Consider the following 13,219-nt stretch of genomic DNA (forward strand, 5'->3'; position numbering starts at 1 on the left):
CCCTCCTCCTCCTTATGCCCAGAAGCCCACGAACAGAAGGTTGCTGGTTCAAATCCCATGGCTGGTAGCGGAGCCAGTTTTAGGCCCTTAACCCTGATTGCTCCATGGGTGACAGACACTGGCTGACCCTATGCTGTGACCTTTATGGGGAACACGATGGGATAGGCGAAGAGAGAACTTCCCCACAGGTTAGTAATAAATCTGACTATTCTATTGCAGCAGACCACACACGCTGCTGGTGAGTACAGGATGGGATACGGTCAGCAGATGGCTGAGGAGAGGGCTGGCCTGCCGGGGGTGTGACAGGCAGGAGCACCATACAAACACACACTACTCTCTGGCCTGTGTGGGCAGCTTGTAACCCCAGAGGGTTTTTTTTCCTCCTATCAAACTATGGAGTTTTGTTTTCCTTTTGGCTCTAATTCACTCTCCATTTACAGCAAGGGTGGGGCACCTGATCCATGGAGGGCCAGTCTGGGTGTGAGTTTTTGGCATGGTCTCTCAATCAGCCAATAATAAAACAGCGGTTCTCATCTCCAGTCCTGGGGACCCACTGTGATTGGCTGATTGAGAGGCCATCCCAAAAATCCTCACCCGCACCGGCCCTCCATGGAACAGACTCTCCACCCCTGCTTTACAGTCTAGTGTGTCTGACTCTGTGAACACTGAATATTGCATAAACTGAAGGGAGACTCTTTAGTGTACAAAGTTATGTGAAAACCACAATTTAATATACGTGGAAAAACACTATAGTTCAGTCATACCCCTCTCATACTGCAGGTGGAGTAGCGGTGAAGGAGAGCAAATTCTGAATAATAAGACTCTGCCGCCCAGAATGGCCTGGTCTTTTTAGCGGTGAACTGAATAGACACACAGAATCAGCCGGGTGAACGTCCTATGGATGCTTTGGATAAAAGCTGTCACCAAGCAGGTAAAAACCGAAATAGTAATAGCACTAAATAGAAGACAGGGCTTCATTACTAAGTCCCATTATGGAAACCCCTCCCACCTCACCCCCCTGTGCTGTGGAAACTGTCGCAACTGGACCAGTGATGGAAGGAATACACTCAGGATAAGCAGGTAAAAGCCTGCCCCATATTATATGATTCAGAAATAATTGACCATTAGAATAAAATCAGCATGCATTTTCCAGGTATTAGTGGGTAATCAACGACTGTTTTCATCGTCCTAAAGTCATTAGCGATAATGTGGTGTGGGTGAGGGCCCTGCATGGGTGAGGCCTTCCCTCCTGGCCTATAGTGGCCGGCCTGGCACTTAACGCCAAAGTCACAGCCCTGCAGAAACGGGGGGTAATTTGCTTTCTAGCGCGGAGCTACAGAACATTGTGTGCTGGGGTCTTTAAAGGCTGCCTTTGAGTGGTTTAGTGAGCAGGGGTGCAGGGCCAGAGCGGGAGACCCCTCGCCCGGGCTCGTTAAGCAGCGGCATCGAAAAGCCGGCCATGTTCCAAGAAGGAGCCACAACAAGCCGAAGTACAAACAAGTCTCACGACTTGAGGCTCTTTAGCAGCAGGGTGAGGCCTAATTAGGCTAACCACTGCCCACGGGAGGAACGACATGGTGTTTCGACCAGATTCAAAGAGCAGCACTGATCTGAAATCCAGCAAGACGGTGATTCTACTGTGAAGTGTTGGAGTGGTTGGTTGCACGTTTGCATGCAGGGTACTGGGAATGAAAACAATGTTGTTGGCGATCGTAAAAACACCAGGCTATTCCAAGTGGCAGGGATGAAAAATCCTAAAAGTAGGTAGAGATTGTAATGGCTGTTTACTGCATCTTTCACACCCAGCTTCAAGAGCACCTACTGAGGGCGTCTCCTGAGGGCATCTCCTGAGGGCGTCTCACTTACAGCCAACGGAAAGTCAAGGGAAGCCCAAAAACACAATAATAATATTTAGGTCTACAGAACAATGGATGGTGGTCACCACCAACATCAACCCATGAGAACTTCCACCTAATGAAATCAGAGGACAGAGGTAGGGTAGGGCCAAGACAAGCCTCTTCATCAAAGAGCCTAAAACTACCAGCTTCCTGTCAGTTATCAATTGGAAACCTTCCATGATTCATCAAAAGACCCTTTTAGGCCAAGACTAAAATGTTAAAGTACTCCAAGAAAAATTACAGAAGACTAATGCCCAATTTACCTAGAATTAGAACCTGGAATTATAAATGCTAAACAATGGCTGGTGTATAGGCATTTACAGATTTACTTCTATAAATTATCCCACTGTAGTTCCTGCCCTGTCAATTCTTCATCCATTGGAACGATTCCTGAGGAATGATGGCCGACCTCATCCCCACCATCCTGGCTGCATGGCGGAGGCCCGGTGGTGTGGAATTTTCCATTCTTCCCCGTAATGCTTCAGCAAAGAACAATAACAGGCCGATCGGAGGAACACCGCAGTAAGTGTGGAAGATGCCACCCGTGAGTGTCTGTGTTTCCGAGTTTTATCGAATGTCCCTTAATTACAAGGTTTACAAGACACATCCTGTATGCTCTTTAATTCAAAAGAAGGTGCGGAAGAAACTGCTGAAAGACAAGCAAAATAAGAGCCCAGTGTTTATGACCATCGCAGGACCTTCTTGAGACAGTTTCCTGTGTGGCTTTTCGGACTAAACTTTCCCCACGTTAAGTTTTCTATGCCTAAAAACTAAATCTCCTTGACTCACTCCTCGAGTGCAGAGCGACATCCTCACAGGTGCTGCACAGAGCACATTGTTTACAAACAAAGCAACATGCTTCGGCTCAGGAAGACGGCAGCTCTGCCAGTCAGGCAGCGTGCGAGCGGCCGATACGAGCGGCCAGTACAGAGACACGCTGTACTTACCATGAAGCTGAGCAGCCGGCGGAGAGGGGATGGAGTTACGGGACGATGGGCGTCCTTTGTAGCGACCGGGGGCTCGCTGGCGGGCGGACGGGACGCGTGGTCACCGGGCAAAGGCGCTGCTATTCTGGGCGCTCCCCAGGAATACTCACCAATCATCTGAACGCTGCCTGACTCTGCAAAACCAGGGTCTGTGACTCCCAGGCTGCCCCCCGGGAGGTGGCTCGGGGTAGGGGGGGCGGGGAAAGCAACGTGGGCCCAAGGGGAGAACCAAGATGAAGCCCCCCCCCCCCCCGCCGCTATCCTACTCACACACTGCCAGGCCCCCTGCCACCCCCGACCACAAAAAAACCTTGCATTGCCAGTGTTGACAGATCCTTCAAATCCCCCCATTTTCCAGAGAGGGAAGGCGGGGGGGGGGGGGGGGGGGGCAGTCGGGGTCTCTGCCAGCATCGGGACTGTTTATGTTCAATTTCCATTGAACAAAAGAGAACAGAAATTCATCCTCAGGCCATTTCTGACCAAGGTAAGGGAAACAGTACCAACCATTAATGGGACTCGACCAGCGCCACACAAGCTCATTAATTAGTGACATTTTACACCACCAAGGACCTTGAGATGATTTTAACCAGTGAGAATGGTTTCCAGTACATTCCCTGCTGTTTACTTCACAAACTCTTCTCCGTCATATGATAGCAGCGATGCGGTTCACGCTCCAGATGGAACAAAGTTTTCAGAAACCCACGGCAAAAAAAGTCTCATAATCTCTCATGAAAACATCTATGCTAACAGAAATTAAATCAGCCACAATAAACATCAGAACACACACAGCGACATCAGCGAACATGTGACAGGTCAGCTCAGCTGAGGAAAATATCCATCCATTCATCGTCCAATCACTTACCCCGGTAGGGTCACATGAGGACCAAAGAGCCAATCCCAGGCAGCACAGACCACAAGGCTGGGGTACACCCTGGATGGGTTGCCAGTTTGAGCAGAGCAGATTTTACAAAATTAACTGAAGCAACAAAATGTAATAATTTTATGACTTTTCTGTGGTTTGGCCTCCACTGGTGTATTTTAGAACATAAAAGGACTGAGAGGGGATTTCTGAGCTGAGGCTGGGTGACGGCACGTGTGGGACATTCGATATGACGATTCCACAGCTGTGGAATTTAACACTGTCAGCTTCCTACCCCCTGACATTTTCTTTTTCTACTTAAAGAGCAGTAACAGTAAGACACTGAATCCATTTTCCCCGCACGTTGGGGGGGTAAAAACATACCTGTCTATATTTAAGCTCACAGAGTTCAGAATAAATCTTTCCATAGCTATTTGTTGTTCGTTCAGAGTCCTGGGCAGATGCTCCTGGATCAGGGCCGATGTTGTTAACTTTCATGTGTTCCCATTGCGGACAAAGGGAGAAAACAAGCTTTATATCTTGTCTGCACACCTGTCACCAAAGGAATTTGCATTCAGCTACTGTAATTCCAAATCGCAGCACTGACCTGAGCCAGCGGATGGCCTTGTGCCAGACGGACAGCTGGAGGCCCAGAGCCCACGGGCGATGGCCACCGCAGCAACCCGGCCGGACTGACGACAACAGCACCGGTGGGGGAGCAGGACAAAGAGATGCGTGGGGCATGCCAGCGACCCGGGCAGCACCTTTGATTTCGGGACTATTTTCAGATGCGGCACAGGGCCGGGTGCTCTGTGATCCCAGGATCCGGTTCCGTAAGGGGAACGAGATCCTGTCCCTGGGGTTACCTTAAAGCTGCAGAGGTTTTAGTAGTTAAGGGAGCAGACTCTATCAATACATACATCCATCCATGCACCCACTGTCATCCATCTTACTACACATCAATCCATCCATACATCCACTCACACATCCATATAGCCATCTACCTATAAATCCATCCACCCACCCACATAATCATCTATCTATCCATCCCTACACCCACCCACATAGCCATCTATCTTTCTACACATCCATCTATCCATACACCCACATCCTTTTACCCATATCATCTCCATATCCATCCATGCACGTAGTCTTCTGTCTACCCACATAGCCATCTATTATCCATCTACCTACCCACCCATATTACTCTATACATCCATCCATCCATCCATCCACACACCCATAGCATCTATCCACACATGCATCTGCTTACCCAGTAGTCACCATAGTGAATATGTGATCATTTCCATTTCCAAACTGTCTTGTAAATATATTATTTTACATTAATACGTTATTTCATTACATTACATAAAAAAGTATCAAAAATCATATGTCCATTTTTGATCAGTGAAATGTGTGTGAAGTGTCTGATCATGTCCCGGCACAAATTCTTCAGACATGTAAATGTGATTCTGATCAAAAAGTAAATAAAATCATACATCAACCAGCCGATAAACATCAGGGTTCCCCGATTCTGGTCCTGCAGATTTCCCTGCTCAGACACACCCTATTTAATTCAACAGCTAATTGCCAAGTTTAGTAGGTGTGTTTGGGTCACATGAAGCTGCACGACCATGTAAACTCCACACGCGGAGCAGAGGCAGAAGTCAAACTCCAAACCAGGGAGGGGTGACACCACAGTGATAATCACAAAGGTATTAAAAATGCCTCCCTCATATAAACATATTTCTACTGCTATGAGTAACTGGTACCCGATAAGACGGCAGCTAAGCATAGCCTTAAGGAAGAACATTTGTTCTGAATAGCTTTTAAAACCAACAAAAAATCTCTGATTTCTCCTTGGCCCATGGGCACAAAACTATTTCAAATATCAAATAATGAAACTAAAATACAGCTCATATAATCCTGCGGCCGGATGAGAAGAATATTTAAGACGCAGGCTGACTTTCTCCCGATTCACAGAGCAGCAACCAGACAGGAGAAGAACAAGTTTAATATATATGCCATTTTCCCAAAAATTACAGAATTCCCAACATACCACAGTGCATAATAGAAAAGAAGATTGGAAACTGAAAATGGTAAAATGTACAAACAGGCAATTTATTTTAATTAAATAAATGGATAACTTAATTTAAACAACCTGAAAGCACAATCAAATTGTACTTTCTAAAGTAGTTTTAAAAAAAAAAACCCTGAAATCCTGAGTAATCTATTACTCTAATTGGCTTTGGTACGTCTAATTACGTCTGTGGAACATCTAACAGTGTAAACAATCAATGGAAAACCTCAGATGATAAAAAGTTACATCTCCAGTTGTGCAAGACGCTCCACGGCCAAGCCAGAGATGATTATATAATATTGATTAAGCGGATATCGTTGTTTTTGTTGTTATTCTCCGTAACAGGTGGATATTTTCATAACAACCGCGGAGTATTCGGAACATCAGAGGAGCCCGATATAGATACTTAGGTGGAAACCGGATCGGCTAATACGCAGAAAAGGACGCATACGGATACACTACTAAAAAGAAACATCGGCAAAGCTTTTATTGTTAAGCTTCTTGAGCGGACACATCCGGAAGAGCGTCAGAAGGCTGGATTGGCACGCTCGTTAATTTCTCAGAGGGGATGGTTACGGCGAGCGGAAGGTCAGGTCGTGGATTATTGGACCACGGCAGGGCTGTGCTTGGTCAGGGAGTCACATTTGCATTCCCATACCTCAGACATGCACATGTACACACACACACACACACACACACACACACACACATCTTAAGATCAAATATTTGAATGCATTGACTATTCACTAGATACACAAACTGTATATAGAAAGTATTTATAATTTTGCATGAGCTGTACAGTGTAAGGCGCTTGCATGTGATCTGTCTATATCTCTTTGCAAATTTGCAAAAGCTGCAGGGTGATGCTATATCACCGGCACTTAGGCTACATCGAGGGGAAAAAAAAAATAAAGTATGGCGTTTAGAGAGTGAGGATGGAGGCGGAGTCTTCACCGGGGCGTGAAGGGAAGGAGGCAGGCCAGAAAGGAAGGGGAAAGGACAGCTAGGAGTGGGTGCGGGGGTTTGGCGCTGGAGGCGCGAGGGTGGAGCCTGCGGCCTGACAGCCAAAAGTACCCCCCTCCCAAAAAGTAATAAGGAGAGTAAAGATTAAAAAAAAACACCATCGATGCAGCATCTGTCAGCTATCAAAGGAGTGTTTAAGGTCCCCGGTGGATGGTGCTGCTCTCCTCCACGCCCCTGCAGGCAGGACCTGCACAGTCCCATTCTGCTTTACCAGGAGTCCCAGCTGAAGCTGTCCCCGCCAAATATGAAGAAGAAGCCCATGATGGTGGCGAAGATGACGACGTTCCCGGCCATGACCAAGCCACAGGCCCCCCACTTGATCTGCCGGGGGGAGACATGGGGGAGCTGATCAGGACAAGGTGCAAAAAGGAGTTTAGCATTTTACAGTCAATCGACTCCTGGCTCCCATGCAGATTCCAACAATTACAGCGCGACAAAATTGTCTTTGAAAACCAAATCTGAACACAATGGATCAAATCGTACAGAATAAATGGAACATTCCTGAATACAACTGAACACTGCATTAAGACTTTGGCTCGAAGTCCCAGGACGGATAAGGTAAGCAGGTTTTACAGAACAAGGAAAATGGCGGAAAGCAGAGGTAATGGGAAGGCAGACGGATTCAGGGGTCCTCCGTGCCCTGACTCGCGGTTCATTTACCGCTTACGTTTGGGTGGAGTTACGAAACAGCCATCTCATGTCATACGTCTGCTGGGAGCATCAGGCAGTACGTTTCATAATAAGTCAACAGGGATCTGAGGCATGAGACAACTTAGACACTGTGACAGAATCTTCCAACACATGGAATTCTACAGGAGATGTGGAGATAGAGAGGTAGCTGGATAGGGACCGGAACACCATCTCAGGAGATACTCCAGAACATCTCCAAAGCTAAAATCAGGTTTCTAGACCATAAGGTGAAAGTCATGTCTCCCCTCAGCAATAAAATAGTAGGCAAAAGATTACCTCTCAAAAAGACGTGCGGTAACTGACATTGACCTCACTCCAGAGAGGAATGGAAACCAGTGGTGGTCGAGTTACACAACCAGCAGATCTGCTGCTGGAACCAGGAAACGAGCGGGCAGGCTTCCCATAGCGATGTACATAACAAGCAGTGGATTGGACACAACTAAGCCTCCGGGGATTTCATTGGCCAATTAATTCCAGGGGACACACCCACATTCAGCCAGAGCTTTCTAAACATCGGGGCGAATGAGGCTAGCAATCATTTCCTGGCAACTAAAAAGCAAACTAATCTTTCTGTAAACTGGAGAAAAGAGAAGTCGGCTGCACATTTGTCCTGAGACAACCTCGTCTGAGTTCCATCTGCAGATAAGGGCAGCTAATCTTTTTCCAGAGTAAACCGGGGATTATTCATACACACTGCGCACCAAATTAAACGCAAAAGATCAATAAAATGAGGCATGTGCTGCTGAGAATGTCCAGTAACACAGGCATTTATGCAGAGGCTGCCAAAGACCCAGAAGACGGACTGCTCCACTAAATCCCTCCGAGACCCGTCCTGCAGAGGAGCGAGAAGCGGGATGGAACGTTTCACTGAAAAGTTCCCCCCGTGCAGCTTGATGTCGGAAGCTGACGGCATCACGGAGACGGCTCACTATGGACGCTCCGCGTACGTGCAGACCGCTGCGTCACCTGCCGACTTATTTGAAGAACAGGAAGGACCCGAAAGGCTGTTTACACGGCCGTGCCTTCAAGTCAAACTGTAACAGGAACCTCCTGCTGCATTTTCATCCTAAAACTCTGGCACTGATGGGCACTATGGGGAATCAAGGTAAGCGTTGGTCACGGTGCAAGAACACAAGCAGGGCTGCATGATATATCGTTTACGCCATCTTTGTGACGTACGCATATGCACTGATCACTTTACATTTGTCAGCATTGCTTTGTATCTGTTGACAACTAACGGCAACGCCGTAAACTTTTCGGACGTGCTGTCTTCGTAGATAAGTTCTATTTAGCTATCGTTTTTTTCTAGTAATTTCATCTCTTTTTTGTTTTAGAAATATTGCAATATTACTTGTGGAAATCTCACGTCCTGAGATGTGATGTCACACAGCTCATAACACAAGCTAACATCTCTCTTCTCGGATGCTCGCATCAGACATGTTGGAGGACAGGGTGTCAATATAGACCCTCGACCGAGGCTGGAACCCTGCTGGGGGTGTAGAACTGGAGACCTGGGTGCTGTGTGGAGAATCTCAGTGGGTCGGGGTGGGGGGCAGCAGGGTGTGTTTATTGTGTTTGAGGCCCCATTCAGAAAGTCACTTCAGGGCCCCCTTATCCCCTTTACTGTAGTTACTGTTTTTGGCCAACAGGGGGCCCCCAAACCTTGGGCATGACTTGAGTGGCAGTAAACATCGCTGCAGTGACACACGCCCACACGGACCCATCCACACCAGCTGAGATCCGGGTCATCCCACCCGGAGCAGAGGGGCACTCACCACGGTGGCTCGGGCCAGAACCACCGGCAGGCCGAAGGAGGACACCACGATGCCCGTGGCGAAGAAGAAGGCCAGCTCCCTGCAGGCACTGCTGGAGGAGTCGCCGTCCTCCCCGAGCCGTCTGACGATGAGCAGGGGGATGGGCGTCAGGACGTAGAAGATCAGGACGAACAGCGGCCAGTACACTCTGTGGCGGGAGGGGGGTGGGCGCAGAACAGAATATCATGGACAGCAAACCAACAACATAGCAGCAAGTCTGTTCAACAAAACGCCCAGTCACTGTGGGTCTCCCCAGGCCATCTGGGGGTGTTTAAGGGAGGCTTTACCCCCCAAATAAATACATACCAGTTTAAACAGTGTGTTCTCAATCATTTCATTAACATCAGAGCATCCCACCCCCAGTAAAGGCTAACCCCCCTCACACGGCAACCATGCACGGAATGCTCTCCTTACATCTCGCACCAACAGGCTCAGGAACTGCATTTCCCACAATGCCTTCACCGTGCTTCACTCTCAACCCTGCATTAGCCCCCCCCCCCCCCCAAACCACTGACCTGAATTCTTATACTGTGCCCCCCCCCCCCCCCCATCTGATCTGTTTTGCACATAATCATTTGCAATTGTACATAAAATATTCTTTCATCCTGTCTGCATTTAACTAGTGCATCTTACCTGTAAATACTGCCGAACACTAAACTATTTATATCATCTGTACATACTTCATGTTGGAAAAAACCAGATACCATTCTATACAGTCCTACACGTAATTGTTGTCTCAGCACCACTTTTTTCTACTTTGTGCTACATTATTTGTAAATGTTGCCTCGCCAGCCGTTTTCTTCCAGTCTGCATGCATTTTTCGTTTATATAACATGATATCATTTATTTATATCCCCTCCTGTAAATGTTACCTCATAAGAACCTTATTCTACTTCTTGCACTTCTGGTTAGATGCAAAACTGCATTTTGCTGTAGTTGAACTTGTGTCATGTGCAATGACTATAGAGCTGAATCTTAATAACCCTCTAGCACAGTGTTACTCAAACTTTTTCAGACCAAGGACCACTTTCTCAAAAAAAAAAAAAATCAGGGACCACAGCCAACCACCCCCGTCCCACGCCAAAAAAAAAAAAAAAGGAAAAAAAAAAGCATAAATGTTTTGAACCTTTTATTGTACAAAACATCTAACAATGGTTAACCAATGGTTTGGAATGTTTTTTTTTTCTTTTTCAATTTTATTTAAAGTTTCCTGTTCGAAATATTGTTTTCAATTTTCACACATTCAAAATGGCAAGTAACATGACTGTTATGAAGAAGTAATATACTAATTGGCTCTATTTTTTAAAATAAAATGTATACATTTTTGTTCTGAGAATAAATTCGCTTTACCCTTCAGTCAATGTTAGGTTAGGTATTTTTTTTTAGAGATGATATCACTTCACGGACCACTAGTGGTCCGCGGACCACACTTTGAGTAACACTGCTCTAGCAGTATTCCTTGTCCAGCCCCCCACTCCCCTTGATGCAAACTGACTCACTCAGGGTGGTGTGAAGCTATACTGGGGGGGAAGAGAGCTGAAGTATGGCACCCCCGTTCCACCTGTTAAATCTGAAAAAGTGCAGGGTGGGGAGAGCGGGAGCGAACGTACCCATATTGCTCCAAGCCGCAGGCTAGCATGAGGAACATCAGGCCGACTGCCCCACCAAAGGACAGCCCCACCAGTGCTGGAAGAGAGAGCAGACGGCAGGCAGATAACCCCTCAGCAAACAGTCGTCACTTCAGGTCTGTCTCACGAAAGCAGCGCATTATCTACTAAACTACTGCTGCCCTCTAGTGGACAAAAAATGCATTTCATTTGACCAGATACCTCACACCATCCAACCATCACTTCTAATCAGGGGTGTCAAAGCTGCACGGATACCCTGATAGATTCAGGGGCCCAGCAGTACAGGGGCCCCTGAATATACCAGATCATTAGTTATATGCTTGAGGTACATTATACAAAAAAATTAGAAATTTTATAGTGGGGGTTTCCCTCAGACCCCTTACATGGCAAATTGTATCATCAGGGGGTGGCATTCTTCAGAAAGCAGCAACCTTAGCTGAGGGCCCAAGGTGGAATTTTGTCAGGGGCCCCAGAAGTTCTAGCTAATGGAAAAGAGTGACAAACTATCGACCCACAGTTTTCTAACACCTGAAAACTACTTCTAAAACTACACTGTAAGACCGCCTCTTAATAAAAATGGGGCGGGACGTTTCTAAGGGCGCATTTTTACACCTCCAGAGAGCGGCTGCGTGCGAGACGCCCCCTGCTGTCCGTTCGGAGAACAAGCTACCATGTGACGCTACCGGTAGGCGGGACTTCCGTGCGGTGTCAATCACTGCATGCTCTAAAATAATGGGAAGCTTTGACAGTGCAAAATAAACCTACATACAGACCATTTCACATTTCTGTTACAAACAAACAGAAAAAACACACTTCACTGGACCCCCCCATGTAATTTTTCCTTCAAATAAACCGTACTTATTTTCCGATTCTTAGTGTCACTATTACTTCTTAAAGACGTCTGCAATATGCCCCGACAAGAGAATTTGACGTAAAGATTAACAGTTCGTAGTGAAACTGATGAACTACTTAATATTTGGACGGTTAATGATGAAAGTTACTTCATTAAGGCTCACCTTAACTTTGTATTGCGCATGTTGTCCTGTAAGGCACTCTATGTGCAAAATAACACTGTAAAAGTATCCCAATCGATCATAAACTAAATAAGAGAATTAAAAATGGCTAAAAACAGCGTACTGTGTGTGGGAGACACCAGACTACGTTTTTAACAAGACTACTTTCCTTGATCCGAGACACCATCGATGACTAATAACTTTCAACAGTTTTGTCCCTTTGTCAGGTTAAACAGACTTCAATTAGATTTGCATGTAACGTGTCATTACGTTACAGTTCCTTTAGTTACACCGTAAATGTTAAGCGCAGTAAAACTAATATTCCATGTTTTCCTACGCATTCAAAGTGGCGGAAGTGATCTGGCGCAGCTAAGTGACTGGAGTCTTTAAACTGGACTTTTCTAATTCAGTAAATTAACACCTAAATGGTGAAACAGAAATAAACTTTAATTTTGTCACGCATCACAGTAACCGTATAATAGGACGCCTGTTTTTTATGTTTGGCTTTTTCCTCTTTTGTCTAACACTGACAAACTCCAAAAGTCACAGCTTTTTACTTTCGCTTTGGTCGCGCAGCCCACAGACGGGACCCCGGCCCCCTTTACCTTTAATCCCGGCCATCTTCTCAGTTAGCCAAGATGGATTTGGTTAACTTCATAAATGACTGTTTTTCGCCTAAAAACAGGGCCTGGCAGGTAGTTTGGAAAAAGACAAGACGGACCTAGACAGCCATATCCGAACCCGCCCTCTTTCCTGCCAGCCAATTGCTCCGGTGTTTCTATGGGAAAGTCCGCAGTGATTCCCGGCTTGTGGGGGTCCCTGTCAACAGGGTGATAATCCCAGCCCTGAAAAGTGATCCCTATGTGAAAACTGGCAATAATTAAAATTACGGGCCATATTAAAATTTCCAGTTTGTTCCATATTTCCCTAAATGCAGCTATATTCATTTAACCGAAATGTAAATCATTATGTAAATCAGCTGCGCGCGAGTCCTACACCGGATTTGGGGGAAGAGTTGGGGGTGAGCAGAACAGTCCCAGGTTTAATCGAACAATGTGTTTGATAGTCAAGGTGCAAGAAACGGCGACAGGGGAAAAAAGTCGACAACAATTTCATTTATATGTATTTATTTATTATTACATTGGCCCCCGTAAGATTTAAAACTAATTAGTTTACCCTCAAAAAATGGGGTAATTTAGCAGGCTCCTAAAAATGTATCTATATTGAT

General features: G+C 46.3%; 2 protein-coding genes across 3 annotated transcripts in view; both read right to left on the reverse strand.

The window, feature by feature from the left end:
- lepr (leptin receptor) overlaps positions 1-3,058 on the reverse strand; it is a 36,452-nt gene extending 33,394 nt beyond the window's left edge. For both annotated transcript variants that reach the window (XM_072699716.1, XM_072699714.1), the window contains exon 1: positions 2,846-3,058. The gene's annotated coding sequence lies outside the window, so the exon portion shown is untranslated. The remainder of the gene's footprint in view (positions 1-2,845) is intronic.
- Positions 3,059-5,739: 2,681 nt separating this feature from the next.
- Positions 5,740-12,789, reverse strand: LOC111834853 (leptin receptor gene-related protein). Its single transcript, XM_023794623.2, has 4 exons — positions 12,597-12,789; positions 10,961-11,036; positions 9,312-9,498; positions 5,740-7,167 (listed from the first exon to the last, which is right to left on the reverse strand). Exons 1-4 carry the CDS (start codon positions 12,610-12,612, stop codon positions 7,054-7,056), a joined length of 393 nt encoding a protein of 130 aa, XP_023650391.1. The 5' UTR covers positions 12,613-12,789; the 3' UTR covers positions 5,740-7,053.
- Between the last annotated feature and the right edge of the window lie 430 nt (positions 12,790-13,219).

This window comes from Paramormyrops kingsleyae, chromosome 15 (assembly GCF_048594095.1).
Source record: "Paramormyrops kingsleyae isolate MSU_618 chromosome 15, PKINGS_0.4, whole genome shotgun sequence".
Classification (NCBI taxonomy): Eukaryota; Metazoa; Chordata; class Actinopteri; order Osteoglossiformes; family Mormyridae; genus Paramormyrops; species Paramormyrops kingsleyae.

What these genes read in the sequence shown, in the direction of transcription:
- LOC111834853 (XM_023794623.2), bottom strand. An exon ending in TGCGGCTTGGAGCAATATGG is followed by an intron (nt 9,499 to 10,960) that starts GTACGTTCGCTC and finishes CTCCCGCCACAG; the next exon opens with AGTGTACTGGCCGCTGTTCG. An exon ending in TTCTGGCCCGAGCCACCGTG is followed by an intron (nt 7,168 to 9,311) that starts GTGAGTGCCCCT and finishes TCCCCCCGGCAG; the next exon opens with ATCAAGTGGGGGGCCTGTGG.